The following is a 17,419-nucleotide window of genomic DNA, read 5'->3' as shown; positions in this document are numbered from 1 at the left end:
ATTAAGGGAGTGGGGCCACAAAACAAACATTGTTCAGAGCAGGTTATCTCCAGTCTCTTTCAGTTCCATCATCAAGAAGCTTGAGAAGCTGAATTATTTTGCATCTAGTATCATACTTACAAGGTACTTTTAAGGTACACACAGAGAGAAATAGAGTCTATGAAGCAGCAGACCAAATATATATAATGCCAAACCTTGGCATTTGTTGAGTACTTTTAATTTGAAATAATTTATTTTTAAGTCCTTGTCTCCCTTAGACAGATGTATTGCTCTCACTTAACATGAAAATCAGTATTAATTAGGCCAGCAAGTGTTGCACTTTCCCATTAGAAGAGATGCTGGTTTAAACTCTTCTGGGATATGAGCCAAGTACTTGACAGTTGTGCTACAGGCTTTATTACATTTGCATTCCCCTTACTCCCTACTTTCAACAACAACAACAAAAAGTAGAGCAAACTTTTTTGAGTACCTAGCTCAACATAAAGTTCTTTTTAGGGTTCTGTCTCCAGACATTAGAAACTGGAATAAGTTATGTAAATGAGTTGAATCTGAAAATGTTTACAGGTTGGTGTATGGAAATTCCACTGTGTCTAATTTGACCATGTATTAGACAAGACAGCACCTTCAGTAGATTTTAGGAATCAGTTACAATTGATTATTGATGATGCTTGAAGATGAGTGATTGGATAATTGCCTGAATGTGCGTGTTGTGTGGCTGGTGATCCGTTTTACATGTAATTTATTTTTCTTTTCTTTTTTTAAAGTCATAATGATTATCAAGTTTTATCTGGAATTATTTCTGTTCTTTTCCCCTCAACCTGAATCGGTCACTATGTCCAACTATGAAATAAACTGGAACTTCTTTTTTTAATCAAATTTTATTACAAGTTTCAAACACAGAATACAATAAAAGCCAAACTAATCTACAGAAGAGAAATAATAAAAAAGGAATAAAATAAAGAAGTAAGGAAACTCCTATTAGCCCCATCCAGCCTGGTCCCTGGTCAGGGGTGAGAGTAGTTAAAAGCCAACTTCTGGAGGGTCATGTGCAGTTCCAGCAGCTGTAGCCTTGGAAGCACAAGAACTGGGACTGAGCCTTCCTCTGTTACAATACAAAGGAGGAGTCAAATGCCCAAGTACTAATATATAGAAAGAAACATCAGCAGCTAGTATATCAAACTTACCTGAGCTCATTATGAAAGAAGCAAACTAATCAGTTCTGGCATATTTATCCAAGATATGTGAATCTCAAAATACAAGCCATGAGGATAGCAGAAAGTATAGTAGCACATCACAGTTGCGCTAGGAGCAGATGAGTTGGCACAGAGATCTTTTGATGGACAGGAATCAGAAAACGGAGCAGGGATTGATAGCTTTTTCCATTTCATTTTCCATCTTTTTCCCATGGTTACATGTTCTGCTCAGGCTCTCTTCCGTTATTTTCCATTTAAAATTTATATAATGTGTTTTCCTCATGCAGCTATCAGTTGCTACAATTTCAAGTAAACCTTTTTTCTTTTATTGATGCGTGTCATCACATCTAGATTCTTTTCTTCATTTTTGATGGGTGCTTGAATGTGCATCAGTGTGTGGATGCCAGTTTTCTTCACTGCTGCTTTTAATGGTGTGTGCATTTGGACGCTGCCTGCTACAGGACATTTTGTATCCCACTCTTTCTCCATGCAACAGAAAGCCACACATTATCTTAACAGTCCCCTTGATATGAGATCATGACTGGCAACTTAAGGCCATGCAGTGAGCTTGAAGGCTAATTACATTTAGGAACAAAGCTCCAAGCAGACTCCAAGGACTCAGTGAAATCCCCAGGTGGATTAAATGTGATTTAAATTAGATGCAGGGAAATGCAAACATATCCCAATGGAGTTGTTCAGCTCAGAAGAAATCATTCAGTGTACAATTGGGTCTAAAGGGCAAAGAATCCTGGTGGCGGGTTATGCAAAGAAGCAAGATGTTGAAGTGTGTTTGTATTTGAAGGAGAGGCCCCTAATTGCGTAGGTTGTTGCTCAAGAATCAGAGTGATGAGAATACCCTCCTTTTCAATTGTGGAAGAGAATGACAACATTTCCCCAAGTACCTTTAAATCTGGATGCATCACTTGTAAATGTTAATTCCACATAGACGGTGGAGGGAAAGCACTCTTAGTTATATGTGCATGCCAGTCAGCGCAGTTTCCTTCATTTAGTTTATAGAACCAGCAAATTGCAACTACAACAACAACAGCAACAAAACTAATTACACCACCACTTGTGGAAAATAGCCTAAGACTGTTTGGAGGGCCTTGATTCCTCAAGCAGGATACCTCAAAACCTCCAACGGGCCTAGATTCAAGAGCCTGCAGCCCTTATGACAGATAACATACATTCACTGCTAAACGAATAGCAGAAAAGTCCAATAATTTGAGAACTGTTTGAATGCATTTGGTTTATTTTCTTTATCTGAAGCCTTGCCAAAAAGAAATTGTAGTGTTTTTCAGCAGAGTAAAGAAATTGTTGGTGTATATTTCTGTGCATGAATACACAAAATATATGACACACTTCTGAGACATTTTAAGACTGGGAACTTTGGGAACTATTCAGAAATTGGACACTGGCACCTGTGAATCCTTGTAGCCAAACTGTGCTCTGCTACTTGGCGTGAAAATTCTAAAACATTCTTTTATTTCAAAGCCATTTAAATGCTGAGACTAATGTGGGCTGAATAAAAATTACATGGCACTTTGTTCTGCATCTAACATGTGGGTCTGTACTGTAAGAAATATTAATTGATGTATGCAAGATTATATAACTCCAGGTTTTCATCAGGACAGTGATCTACTGGATCGTCGAAAACACTGCTTTGGTGTCCAGTCTGAAACGGGAGAGGATCTCTACTTTTCTGTGGAATTAGAATGTGACCTCATATTATGGGAAAAGGCCTTCCAATCAGCAACTTTTTTAGAAGTGGAACGAATACAGGTAAGAAACATGCGGTGTCAAATTCATTTTGTGTTATTATTATGCAATACATTTTATGTGATAGTCAGTGCTTTTTTCTGGGGGTACGCAGGGGTACGCATACCCCTAAACACTTTGTGAATCTAAGTTTGGTCTCATTGAGGGGCAGTATTTAAATATGAGTAGGAAAATGAGAGAACCTCTAAACATTTTTCTTTTCTTTCTTTTTTTTAAAAAGCACTGATGGTAGTGATAGTTATTACCAAAGACTTTTTTGGGGGGAGGGCGGAGGCTTGGAATATTTAATGGAAAAAAGAGTTAATGATCTACTACAAATTGTTTCCATACAGGAAAAAAAATCTCATTTAAAAACAAAACAAGATAGGGTTCTGCATACACTTTTAGTTTTTGAAACCCAAACACTGAAAGTACTAGTGAGATTAGGTGTGGTTGTTTGATACGTTCTTGACCAAACCAAAATGGCAGTTCAGCAGCTAGAAGCATTGAGTTGCAGCCTTCTGTTATTTTGCTTATTTTCTTAGCTTTTGCTTTGAAAGTGAAAAATATCTGCTAATGAGATAAGGATAAACAATGGTGTGGCAGCACGGTGCATCCCAATAGTGGGGCTAGAAGTTTAAATCTGGGAAACTTGGGCGCAGATCATCCATGAAGCTCGTTGCATGGCCTTGGGCTAGTCACTATTAGCATAGTGGTTCTGATCTCATAGTAGAATTTATTCAAGAAGACAACGAGAAATTGGAATTTTATGGGATGGTAAAGGAGAGACCAGGACTTGGTAACATACATCTCACTGTCAACCAGAATGTTGTTGGTTTGAGTCCACTCAGGGACAACTGTGGGAAAGATTCTTGTATTGCAGGGGTTGGGCTAGATCAGGCATGGCCAAACATGGCCCTCCAGCTGTTTTGGGACTAAAACTCCCATCATCCCTAGCTAACAGGACCAGTGGTCAGGGATGATGGGAACTGTAGTCCCAAAACAACCGGAGGGCCAAGTTTGGCCATGCCTGGACTAGATGAATATCTTCCAACCCTACAAGTCTATGATTCTATAAGTGCAGATGATTTCAGGGTGGCAGAAGAACTTGGGAGTCACTGTGTTGTTACGTAAATATTTATAAGAATAGAACATCTATTATTTTATTATACTTCATCCTTTTGAAATACATAGGATGTTTGGATGGGTATCTCTTATATTAATGGGTATAGTTTACATCCATTCCTGTTCTAGTAATTCAGGTTTCTCCCCTCTCCCCAACTTATCCAGGATCACAAATAGTGTCACGGATCACAAATAATGTACTTTTAATGCAAGTATTACAATTTTGCAATACTGATTGATGAACGACTCCCCTCCCCTCTAACCCTGTAAACCTCTTAGCCCATTTTCAATTAATTACAATGTGTTTCAAGTTGATATGCAGCCATTGTTTGGCAGATCAATCAGATTGATTCAGTTGGCAGAGGCACAGAACCTGGTTGCTATTTTGAGTTTTTACATATACAGAATAGTGCCAAAGCTCCTTCTTTTCACATGGAAACTTGGGGAAATCACCTAGTGTCTTGAGGGCAGGGAATGCTTCTCTGTAATATAATGGGGCAATCTTTACAAAAGAAAATGCATCTTGTTAGGAAACGTATGCAGTGGTGTGTTCTACTTGTTGGATTTGCAGATAGTTCATCTCACTCAGATCAGTTAGATATGTAGCACTGCAGCTTTGTTTAAATAACAGTCATAATGTACAACTATTAGTTTATCCTAATTTGTACCTTTATGAACTTTTTAAAAATTCAAACTTACATTTATGATTTTGTACCAACATTGATTTTTGAAAAGTGGAATTCTGGCATGAACTTAGTAGCCAAGAGTCTGAGCCTTTTCCGCTTTAGAAATGGGCTTGGATGAGCTTTTTCCTCCATTGCATTCTCTCCCACTTTAAACATCTCCTACTAAGCTATAGTATACTTCAGGTTTTGGGGCCTGAGGAACATGATGCTTCAGTTTCTGCTCCTGAACTAGGGCAACTGAATTATTCACAGACCCAGTTTTAAGATTCTGTACTTTTTGCACATGGTAGATTAAATATTGAGTTGCCTCTTATATGGGAAACTTTCATTCCGAATAGGTTTTTTTTTTCATCTTTTTCAGCGTGTGAAATCAATAATCAAAAGCAAATAATTCACTCTTTTTATGGCAGGTGTAATGTTTTAACGGTTTATATTAGATCTGTACGAACTTTGACATTATGTGCTCTCTTGGCAGCATTCTTCAATTTATTCTCTCCAAGTTCACAGCAAAGGGGATTAATTAAAGTAAGCTGAAAAGCTACAGGTGAAATAAAACCTCTGATTAGGAGCCAGAGAGTGAGAGGCTAGAGACTGACCCTTTACCACTCTAACCTGTGGTGCACATTAATATCTCTTTACCAATTTGTGACAGCTGCTCAAAGCCCGTTATAATCTTTCACCTTTCAATATTTCCTGCTAGGAGTTGTGCTTGTTACTCATAGCTTTGTAGCTGGGGGAGTGGGGAGGGGAAGACTGATCCTTAGGTGAAGTGATTGATGGAGCAAATCTAGCACTTGCAGAGGTATTGAACTGCTAAATTAGAACACTAAGGTGGATGGCCAGTGCGTTTAGAACAGAACTTTCCTTCACTCTAAAGTTACTTCCTCATGCTTACCTGCCACACAGGTTAAAGCAGGTGTGGGGAACCTCTGGCTCGCCACGTGTTGAAAACGGCAGCTCCCATCAGCCCCAGCCAGCATGGCCGATGGTCAGGAACTATGAGAGCTGTAGGTCAGCATCATCCAGAGGGCCACAGGTTCCTCACACCTGTGTTCTAAAGTAACCCACATCACTTCTTCAACACAAGGTGCCACTGCAGTCCTTTACATAAAGAAGTTACTTTGCCCAGAAATTTGAGATAGGGGTACGTTTATGAATGTGTGTAACAGTGAGCATCCAAACCCTAAAGTAAGGTATCTGAGGGACTGAAAAGAATTATGAGGCTCTGTTTCCAGCCCAATGATCTCTGTGTTTTAATCATTTTTATAACTGAAAGATATGACAAAAGGAAGCAATTGTGGGGTTTTTTTTTTGCAAGTTAATAAAATTAAACATTTATGCCCATAACATTTATTACTACATAATATACTAAATATTAATAAAACTTACATGAAGTTGGTGAGCTTTAACAAGCAGTTGAGTCACAAATATGGCTGCTTATGAGGCTTTCCATTGATTACTTCATTTTTTATTTTTCTCTGTGGAATGATTTGTTTCACCCACAAAATAAAAAATCATTTATTTTCTCCTATTACGTTTACTGGGTGTTTTATGTACTAGTTTTTGCTAATCATTTTAAGCCCAGTATTTAATTTTATTTCTCTTACAATAAACATTTTCCGGAAATCTTGCAAAAAAAAGAGAGACAGCATCTGCATCTATGTACTCTACTCTAAATTTTCCAACTTTGATAGGACTAATAATAATTAACTGGATGCAGGAATGCAGTTGTTATTGTTTTAGTTGAGTGCAATTCCCATATACACAAATGTGTAACAGTGTATGCTAAGTTTGATTCCAATGGCAGACTTCAATTTCTCTGGATTGCATTCAGAGGCTTGGAATCAAAGTTCCCTGCACATGAATATGAAAGGTGCTTCGACATATTGGGGGTGGGGGGAGCAATGATTCCTAGCAGCCGTCCCTCACATGCTGTTTCACCTCAGGAAGTCTCATTCCACACCCAGTAAGCATGGAATGCCTTTGCCCACCAGCACTGGGGCCCATAGACTGCAGCAAAATGCCCTTGCAAAGGGGAGAGGAAAGCCTTCCACTTGGGGCCCGCCCACCCTCTGGTTAGAACCTTCACTGAGCAATTTTGAGTAGCTGGTTGACAGGGCCGGAAATAATTTTTTTCACTCAACCTGATTGGCACTTCCCTCTCACCTTTCCCCCAGTGAAATTATGGTCTTCCTTTGTTAGGCGGAACAACATTGTTTGTTGAGGGCAGAAAGGGTATTAGGCACGATCAACATAGGATGGGAGAGCCCATAAAGGGCCTGAGGGGACAATTGACCATGGCACCTCCAAGCTTGGGTTGAGGTGCCTGGTTGGAATCTGCACCCTGGTCACCCAGTGAGACCTTGCTTGCTTGGCTTGCACTACACAAAGTTCAGCACTGGCTGACTCCCATGAAATGGGTTTGGGGTGGTCCAAACCCAGGAGACCCGTTCCATCATGGAATGATTACATAATCCAGGCCCCAATGTCATGAGAACCCTTACCCTGCTTTTGCTGTCAATAAAGATTTTATTCCATCACTGTTCTAGGGTCTGGTTATTTTGCTACTCTGATGGGTCACATATTGTGCCTGCCTGTGCCTTACCTTTTGAGGGGAGGAACAAGTGCCTGTTGTGGCAAGAAATAATGAAATCCCATGGATCAATTCTTCAGATCCATGCCAGTATTTATACTTTGTTGAGCCATGCCATATTCACCTGTGGAACACATGGCTCCAACATCTGAGCTATATCCAATTGTTTATCATGCTATATAGAAAATATGTCCCAGTAGTTTGAATTATAAATGATACTTTTTGAGGACTGCTCTGGCAATGGCAGTTGAGAAATGATTCATACTATCCATTTGCTAGCAGAGCTTTTCTAGAATGGACTCTTGCTCTTTTCATTCCATCTCTCCCCCCCCCCGACTTTCCTTGCTTCCTACCAAATATTTGTGGTTGTTATGGGAGATAATAAAGTAATAATCTAAAGTCAACAGCCCTGGAGACGAATGCAGAATCAAGAAAGCTTGCCTCCTCAGCTATGGGCCAAATTTCTGTGGCTCTTCTTCCATTCAACCCTACCTTTCCCCCCTTTTTTCCACCACCTATTTGGGATGGGACAATTCCTTTAGCATCTGAAGATATCACACTTTAGTTTGTCTTATTTTTATGCCTTTGCCAACATCTAAACATGGGCTGCCTAGAATTACTTGAAAAAGCTGTCCCACACGAAGGTGGTGCATATTGAATGGCACTTGTTTCAAAACACTGCTGTTCCAAAGAGCTCTAGTAACCCTTTTGGTTTGATAAGGGAATTAGACACCTGACACATACTTTGCAACCTGCATATGTTTACAAAATGATTACTTTTAAAAATGTGGATGTATAGCATATAAGTAGTGCAATGAATACCCATCTCAGTGTCCCAACTAACTGGTTATTCTTGGTGCGTTCTATTCTGTTCCAAATATGGGAATGTGCCTGGGCTGTTTACAGGGACCTTCTAGGAAGCTTTGGAAGACTGACAGCATTGGATTTGCCCCCCCCTCTCTTTTTTTGGCTTTCTCAGTTTCTTTTTTTTTTAAAAGATATTTATTAAATTTTCCAATTTTTTTAAACAAACAAACAAACAAACAAAAACAAAACAAACAAAAAGATTAAAAAAGACATATAGTTCATAAAACATACTTTTCAATAACAAATTTCTCAGACCTCCTCATACTTCTCCTCCTTGTATTCCAATTAAAATTATTTGTTCAGCAAATCCTTCACTTAAAGCATTACAGCTTATATTATTACCTTATTTTCCAGACCCTTTTTTCCCATCTATGTTCCTTTATATCATTACAGCTAGAAACCACTCAATTTCAATCCAACACCATTTAACTTTCCTTAATTTTGCAATATTTCTGTAAATAGTCCTTAATTTTTTTCCAGTCTTCTTCTGCCGACTCTTCTCCCTGGTCACGGATTCTGCTCATCATTTCTGCCAATCCCATACAGTCAATCAGTTTCATCTGCCATTCTTCCAGAGTGGGTAAATCTTGCGTCTTCCAATACTTTGCGATGAGTATTCTTGCTGCTGTTGTAGCATACATGAAAAAAGTTCTGTCCTTCTTTGGCACCACTTGGCCGGCCATGCCCAAGAGAAAGGCCTCTGGTTTCTTCAAGAAGGTATATTTAAATACCTTTTTTAATTCATTATATATCATTTCCCAGAAAGCCTTATGGATTTGCCCCTCTCATCCATGTGAACTCATTTGTGATCTCTGTATGGGCTAAGAATCTAGAGTCAGCCCTTCAGGCTCCCTTCTTTTCTTGTGCAAAAAGCAGTGGCACGAAGAGATATCTCTCGCTCTATGCTCCCCCTCTCCACTCTTTATTTCCCCCCCCCTTGAATTTTGCCCTGGTGCTGAGTAGGGCTATCTTCAAAAAGTGTAGCAACTGTGTGAGTAAAGTTCTTGACCTTCGCAGTCACTGCCTCACATGCCTCAAAGAGGCTGACATCATTAAAATGTGAAAGTTTTTTTGCAGAAGTCTTGCAGAAAGTGCTCAGGAAACAAATTGTTGCCACCATGGACATTTCTCCCAAAGGCCATGCAGTAATTGATACTATGCAGGGGTGTAAAGGAAGGGATCCAGCATACCCAGTCTTCCAGAGCTTTCTAGAAAGTTCCACCAGTAGGCTGTGCAGGTGCTTTTCCATATCTGTGACTGCATTTACAGGTGAGCCACTTTAGGTTTGGATGTTATTTGTTTGTTTATTGAAATCATGTTAGTTATGAATTATATGATTTGAGAGAATTTTTTGGGGGGGATGCTGTTGTCAGAAAACAGAAATCTGAATTTAAATTGATAGGAATCACTTTGCAGTGGACAACTTAATTAGTGATCAAATTATTTCTGCTTGGCAGTTTCTGTTTAAACATTTATTTTGTATAAAAAGTCCTTAAGTCATTGTTCTTCTAGCTCTAAACTAGGGTTTTCATCAGTCTCAGAAGGATTTCAATATATTTGTCTCTGACTTTAATGTGAAAAGGTAGCATCTTTCATAAGCACTTCTGTGATGAGTAGCTTGGCCTTTTCAAGCTCTGCTGTGCACTTCACATCTTGACAATGATGTTCTGATCAGAAAAATACCTAATTTGCGCTGAGCAGTACTAGCTTGGCATTAGGAACCAGAAGCCAACTATCAAACAAGGAGCTCAGTAGGAGTATGTAATTTGTTGTAAACTGAAACTCAGTGTTGAACAGTTTCATTTTATCAATGCAAACCAAAATGTCACACTGCATTGGGGGGGGGGGGGTTGGAGAGATAAGAAACTAAAAATAAAGGGAGTTCTTCCGATTTCCTTCAATGTTAGAAGTGCTGTATTAGCAACTTGCTGGCAATGGAAGTTTGCCCTTATCAACACATTTCCTGACATAAATTCTTTGAAAATGAATTGGGGGGGGGGTCAACTATAATACAAATCATAAAAATAGATAAATGCAGGTCCATCAAATAGTTAGATTGAAGTTCACAAGAGCCTCACTAGGAAAATTCAGGGAACCTAAGAGTCTTCTTATCCCTTGTCTTCTTTGATGAGCCATTACATCAACAGCAAATACCTAGTCATTATATATTTTGTTTACATACTCACTTCCAATAAAATATGTTTATTTTGCATTAAAGTAATGGGACATAAAAGCTGCATATAAAAGTGCCTCTTTATTTACCAAAGGTGCATGTGTCCCCAGTCATATGTGAGCAGATGTATTCCATGTGTGATCAGAAATTAGGAGGTGATGCATTTCACTCTCAATTACTTCATTTACATTGAGGAATGGGCAAAGACAGTTGAATTCCAATAAAGTGGTACCTTGGTATACAAACTTAATCCGTTCTGGAAGTCCATTCTTTAAAAAAAGCATTCTTAAACCAAGGCGTGCTTTCCCATAGCAGCGGGGGACTCAGTTTACAAATGGAACACACTCAACAGGAAGTGAAACATGTTCTTATTCCAAGGCAAAGTTCACAAACCAAAACACCTACTTCCAGGTTTGCAGTGTTCTTAATTCAAGTTGTCCATAAAGTACCACTGTATTTACTTACCTGCTATGCTAAATTGTAGCCAGATAGTCAGGGGTGGCACATCCTGCTTCACCACTTGAGGAAAAATGGGAAGTGTTGCATTGCAGTGTTGCCGCCGCCACCCCTACAACCCCCTGCCTGTTTCTGCCGCTGCTGCCTGCTATGCTGCCTCCACACTCAGCCCCTATGCGTTTTCCATGTAGGTAGAGGTAGAAGCTCTCTTTCATGCAATGCAAATAGCCAGTTGATTGAATGGCTAAGGGTTTGTGTTATTTGCAAAGATGTATTTTGTTCTTGCCATGGCTAATTTGTAACTAAACGGGTATTTCCCCTTAGCTATAATTTTTCAAAATACATGTACTCAACTGAAGCGCTATCTAACATGCTGTGTTTTTCGATCTTTCCTAGTGCAAGACATATGCCTGTGTTCTGGAGAGTCATCTTATGGGGCTTACCATAGACTTTGGCATGGGTTTCGTATGCTTTGATGCTGCAACAAAGGTAAGGCCATGAGAAGATGTTTACATGCTGTTAATGATTCATTTCCAAGAATTATCTTTTCAGTTGAGAGTTGAGCCATTGTTTGAAGTCTGTCACTATGCTGTATTTGCCTCCCCCCCCCCATATGAAGCCTGGAGCCTGTGATCATAATCTGAGGCTCTCCATGAGAGGTCCTGAGGGTGGCAACACAAGAACGGGCCTTATCTGCAGTGGATCCCCGCTTGTGGAATGCTCTCCCCAGGGAGGCTTGCCTGGCACATTCGTTGCATATCTTTAAGTGCCAGGCAAAAACATCCCTCTTCTCCCAGATTTTAGGCTAATTAAAGAATCTATGGCATTTAAGGGACGCGGGTGGCGCTGTGGGTAAGACCTCAGCGCCTAGGACTTGCCAATCGCATGGTCGGCGGTTCGAATCCCCGCGGCGGGGTGCGCGCCCATCGTTCGGTCCCAGCACCTGCCAACCTAGCAGTTCGAAAGCACCCCCGGGTGCAAGTAGATAAATAGGGACTGCTTACCAGCGGGAAGGTAAATGGCGTTCCGTGTGCTGCGCTGGCTCGCCAGATGCAGCTTGTCATGCTGGCCACGTGACCCGGAAGTGTCTGCGGACAACGCTGGCTCCCGGCCTATAGAGTGAGATGAGCGCACAACCCTAGAGTCTGGCAAGACTGGCCCGAACGGGCAGGGGTACCTTTACCTTTACCTTATGGCATTTAAAACTTGGAGATATTGTTTTTGTATACATACTATGGTATGTATTTTTCTGTTTTTATATTGTGAATCACCCTGTGATCCTCAGATGAAGGGTAGTATAGAAATTTAATAAATAATAATTTTATCCTATCACATTCTCAATATGCTTTTTAAAATAGTTTCTGCAGGACTTATTTCTGTAGCATGTTCTTGAGATGGAATGCATGAATTGATCCTTTTATACACTCCCTGCTCTTCTACTTGTTCCATCCCTTTTCCTTTCTCTCCCCCTTCTCCATGAACATCATAAAGCACACAATTCAAAAGCTCTAAAAAGGGACAAACTTCTAGAGATATGGCCGAAGTTCACATGAAGTTTGGCATTCAGTATGGCATTCCATTTGAAGAGAAGCATTGCATCTCTGGAATTCTTTCCCAGTTTAGTTTAGTTGTTTTTTTCTAATTCAGTTCAGAGATGAACTCCTTCTTTACCTAATCTCTCTTACCTGGTAGCAGGTGCTGCTGCTCTGGTGGCAGAGAATGTGTGGGGACATCTTTCCTTGCCTCACCCTCCTTCCCACAGCAGCAATCTTGATGCCAGGAGCTTGGGGAAATATAAAACCTTCATACTGTTACCACAAGAGCAGAAAGTGCTGCCGCTGGGCAAGGGGATTTGGGTGCTTATGAGAAGTGGGGAGGGGGGAGCAGCATTAAGCACTGCACTCACACTGATGCCATTGGGAGAATGACAGAGTCCATTCTTGCTTTTAACTGGTTCAGAATAAACTCAGCCAATTTTCCAGTCTCAAGGAGGAAGGGGAGAAACTCATTTTGACAAGTCTAATTATAAATGTAATCCGTGCAAACTTGCCCATTGCTACAAATTTCTTAAACAAACGAGAAAAGGGACTGAAGCTTTTAGCATGCAGATAATATGCTTTTGAATCATAGCCCTTCATTCCGTGGCCCTGATTGAGGGAGCCAGAAGCAGAGAATGGGGTTTTGGTTGTGTTCCTGACGTTTCCCCCTCCATAGTAAGAGCTCTGACAGTGCTGATAACCTATAATGCATTCAAAAAAAAGGTGCCTGTGCCAGCTTCTGTTTCCTACTCCCACTCACAACAAATGATATGGAGTGAAATAGGTTTCTACTTGCAGATTGTTTTCTCTGGATCAGGGTGATTGTTTTATTATCTAGATGTTAATAGAAAAATCACAATCCACATTGGTCAAATGTCAAGATTGTACTTTCTCCATGAGAGTCATGAAAAACAAAGCACAGTTTGTTTTTCTTCTTCCATGGTATTACTTTCCTCTAAAATCTCTTTCAACACCGTTTCCTCTGATAGAATCCATCAGATAGGAAACTGCACTAACAAAACTATTAACATAGTTATGGCTTCGGATTTATATTTTCAGAACAGAAGAAACCACACACAGATATCTTAATCAACATATCCAGCTGGCAACAGTGTCAGAATAAGAGAAATGCCAGCTGCCTTCCAGACAGAAACCATTAGAATCAGCCTCAGTCCTTGTAATATTTTCTCTAGCCTTATAAAACCCTACTTTGCTCACTCACCTGAAGCAAGTAATTTGCTTTGACAGGCCACTGACATACTATCAGCTTTTACATTATCATGATTACCGCAAACCTGATCTATACCTCACTGAAGTCAGTGGGTGCCTTTCCATTGATTTCTCCCCCCCTTGCAAAAATATACCCCAGGCCTCCTCAAAGAACACTGCAGATTATTTCCCCAAGGTATTTACTTGACCAGAAGAATAAATTTGGTTTGGAACCCCCACATACCCCCATTCATATTCTCTTTGTGCACATTACTGTGTTTTTATTATTAAGAGCTGGGCCAAATTTCTGACAGCTTCAATTTTCATGTCAAAAATTGCACTTCTGACCAATCAGGGCCTTTATTGATCAGCTAAGCAATGTGCAGGAAAATTGTGAGAGTTTCTGCATGTATCATCCATATTAGTACACAAATCACTGCTCAGCGGTGTTGAAAAGTCCCTGATCTGGCCCACAAGAAAATGCCAGAAGGGTTTTGAGATCTCTGAGCTTTTCTCACCAAACTTTGAGAGAGCCTCTGACTCAACTGAGTGAATCCATTTCTTGAGGACATGGTGAGGTGGGGGCTGTCGCCAGTCACATGAATTGTAGGAGAAGGCTTGCCCACACAGAGCAGATAAAGGGACTAAGCCCAAGATTTTGGTCCAGTTAGGAAGCTTCCTTGAGGTTGGTGACACAAGCATAGGAATTCAACAGCTTTATTCTGACATTCTGCTCACTGCTAACAATAATACAAGAGGAGGAACCGATTGCTAAGGGTTCCAGATCACATGGGAGCTTGTACTATGAAGATTCCTACCTCACAGCAATGGTATTTTTCAGTAGAAAGCTACTGCTACCCAATATTATTGATCTTTACAATTTATTACTTGTGGCAGCAACACTCATAACAGCATATCATAATCTATCCTGGTATTTTTATTTTTTTGAGAAACTCAAAAAGCCTTTTCGTTATCTTTGAAATTCATGAGTGAAGACAAAATCCTACTGCTGCTTTTCCTTTTCTGATGCCAGTAAAGTTGAATAATTCAAACTTGAGATCCTTACCCTTTTATCTCTCCTGCCATTCATCAAAAACTGGGGGGTTGGGGTGATGAGTGATGGCCTTTGGGTTTCAAAGCCTTTGTAGTTCTTGATTATTATTACGTCACTTTTCTATAGCAAACAACATCTAAAGTAGCTAGCAAGAAGTGTAAACACAAAGCATACAAATATTAAAATTACACGAAGCACAAATTAATTATTCTTTAGTAAGCATCCTTTAGATTTGTTATGGATTGAATACAGAGGCCAGGATCAAACAAGCCAAAGCTGGTTAAAAAGTGCAGGCTGAATCCAGGAGCAAATCCATCTGTACATACCTTGGAAGAGAAAGCATCTTCATCCAGAAGAGATTGGATACTCATCTTCAAATTAATGGAGCCTTTAACAGCATTTCCATCTTATCTGGATGAAGTATCAAGTTGTACAACCCCCCCCCCCCCACCAATTCTTCCCTGGTACCATATGCCATAAAGGACAAAAGTGGTAAGGACCTAACAGAAGCAGAAGACATCAAGAAGAGGTGGCAAGAATACACAGAGGAATTATACCAGAAAGATATGGATGTCTCGTACACCCCAGGTAGTGTGGTTGCTGACCTTGAGCCAGACATCCTGGAGAGTGAAGTCAAATTGGCCTTAGAAAGCACTGCAAATAACAAGGCCAGTGGAAGTGATGGTATTCCAGCTGAACTATTTAAAATTGTAAAAGATGATGCTGTTAAGGTGCTACACTCAATATGCCAGCAAGTTTGGAAAACTCAGCAGTGGCCAGAGGATTGGAGAAGATCAGTCTACATCCCAATCCCAAAGAAGGGCAGTGCCAAAGAATGCTCCAACTACTGCACAATTGCACTCATTTCACACGCTAGCAAGGTTATGCTTAAAATTCTACAAGGAAGGCTCAAGCAGTACGTGGACCGAGAACTCCCAGAAGTGCAAGCTGGATTTCGAAGAGGCAGAGGAACCAGAGACCAAATTGCAAACATGCGCTGGATTATGGAGAAAGCTAGAGAGTTCCAGAAAGACATCTACTTCTGCTTCATTGACTATGCAAAAGCCTTTGACTGTGTTGACCACGGCAAACTATGGCAAGTTCTTAAAGAAATGGGAGTGCCTGATCACCTCATCTGTCTCCTGAGAAATCTCTATGTGGGACAAGAAGCTACAGTTAGAACTGGATATGGAACAACTGATTGGTTCAAAATTGGGAAAGGAGTACGACAAGGCTGTATATTGTCTCCCTGCTTATTTAACTTATATGCAGAATTCATCATGCGAAAGGCTAGGCTGGATGAATCCGAAGCCGGAATTAAGATAGCCGGAAGAAATATCAATAACCTCAGATATGCAGATGACACAACCTTGATGGCAGAAAGTGAGGAGGAATTAAAGAACCTTTTATTGAGGGTGAAAGAGGAGAGCGCAAAATATGGTCTGAAGCTCAACATCAAAAAAACGAAGATCATGGCCACTGGTCCCATCACCTCCTGGCAAATAGAAGGGGAAGAAATGGAGGCAGTAAGAGATTTTACTTTCTTGGGCTCCATGATCACTGCAGATGGTGACAGCAGTCACGAAATTAAAAGACGCCTGCTCCTTGGGAGAAAGGCGATGGCAAACCTAGACAGCATCTTAAAAAGCAGAGACATCACCTTGCCAACAAAGGTCCGTATAGTTAAAGCTATGGTTTTCCCAGTAGTGATGTATGGAAGTGAGAGCTGGACCATAAAGAAGGCTGATCGCCGAAGAATTGATGCTTTTGAATTATGGTGCTGGAGGAGACTCTTGAGAGTCCCATGGACTGCAAGAAGATCAAACCTCTCCATTCTTAAGGAAATCAACCCTGAGTGCTCACTGGAAGGACAGATCCTGAAGCTGAGGCTCCAATACTTTGGCCACCTCATGAGAAGAGAAGACTCCCTGGAAAAGACCCTGATGTTGGGAAAGATGGAGAGCACAAGGAGAAGGGGACGACAGAGGATGAGATGGTTGGATGGTGTTCTTGAAGCTACCAGCATGAGTTTGATCAAACTGTGGGAGGCAGTGGAGGACAGAAGTGCCTGGCGTGCTCTGGTCCATGGGGTCACGAAGAGTCGGACACGACTAAACGACTAAACAACAACAACAACCATATGCCAGTTCAAGACTGTCACCTACCACTTTGTGTTCAGAAAATGGAAATGTGTCATTATCATTATACTGATGGTAGTTCAGTCATTGTTTCAGTTCCCATATTGTAATTTTCTGTCCAAAAGAGCAATCAACTCCCTACAGTCTTTATTGGAATCCAGTATCATGGCTTTTGCAGAATAGCATGTATTGTTAGGGTTTCATTACCACTATCACCAAACTAGGAAATATTTATGTAACGCTCCCCACCCCTTTAGCCTGAGCATAACTATGCATAAATTATGCTTGGTATGAAAAAGGTGACTGAAACATTGGAAGTTGTGGTCATTAATAGAAACACTAGAAGCTGCCTTATTTCAAATCAGACCACTGCACTGATAAAGCAGCAGATCTCCAGGGTTTCTGATGCGGGATATTTTCATTCCTAACTGGAGATGCAGCCAATTAAACCTTGGACCACCTTCATGCAAACCAGATGCTGTACCACTGAGTTGTAGCCCTTCCCCATAAACATAAAAGGCTACCTTACATCAAGTCAGATGATTGGTCCATTTTGCTTAGTAATCTTGACACTGATTGGCAGTGGCAGTCCAGGGTTTCAGGCAGGCAATCTTCTCCAGCCCTACCTG

The 17,419-nt window shown here is 40.6% G+C and overlaps 1 protein-coding gene across 4 annotated transcripts in view; it reads left to right on the top strand.

Moving 5' to 3' along the window:
* Positions 1-17,419, top strand: part of SNTG1 (syntrophin gamma 1) — a 221,007-nt gene that overhangs the window by 190,330 nt on the left and 13,258 nt on the right. For all 4 annotated transcript variants that reach the window (XM_053396197.1, XM_053396198.1, XM_053396199.1 and 1 more), the window contains 2 exons: positions 2,823-2,975; positions 11,248-11,340. In XM_053396197.1, coding sequence (XP_053252172.1) covers positions 2,823-2,975; positions 11,248-11,340 — 246 coding nt within the window. The remainder of the gene's footprint in view (positions 1-2,822; positions 2,976-11,247; positions 11,341-17,419) is intronic.

Source organism: Podarcis raffonei, chromosome 7, assembly GCF_027172205.1.
Source record: "Podarcis raffonei isolate rPodRaf1 chromosome 7, rPodRaf1.pri, whole genome shotgun sequence".
Lineage (NCBI taxonomy): Eukaryota > Metazoa > Chordata > Lepidosauria > Squamata > Lacertidae > Podarcis > Podarcis raffonei.
This window is presented reverse-complemented; position numbering and strand designations above follow the sequence as displayed.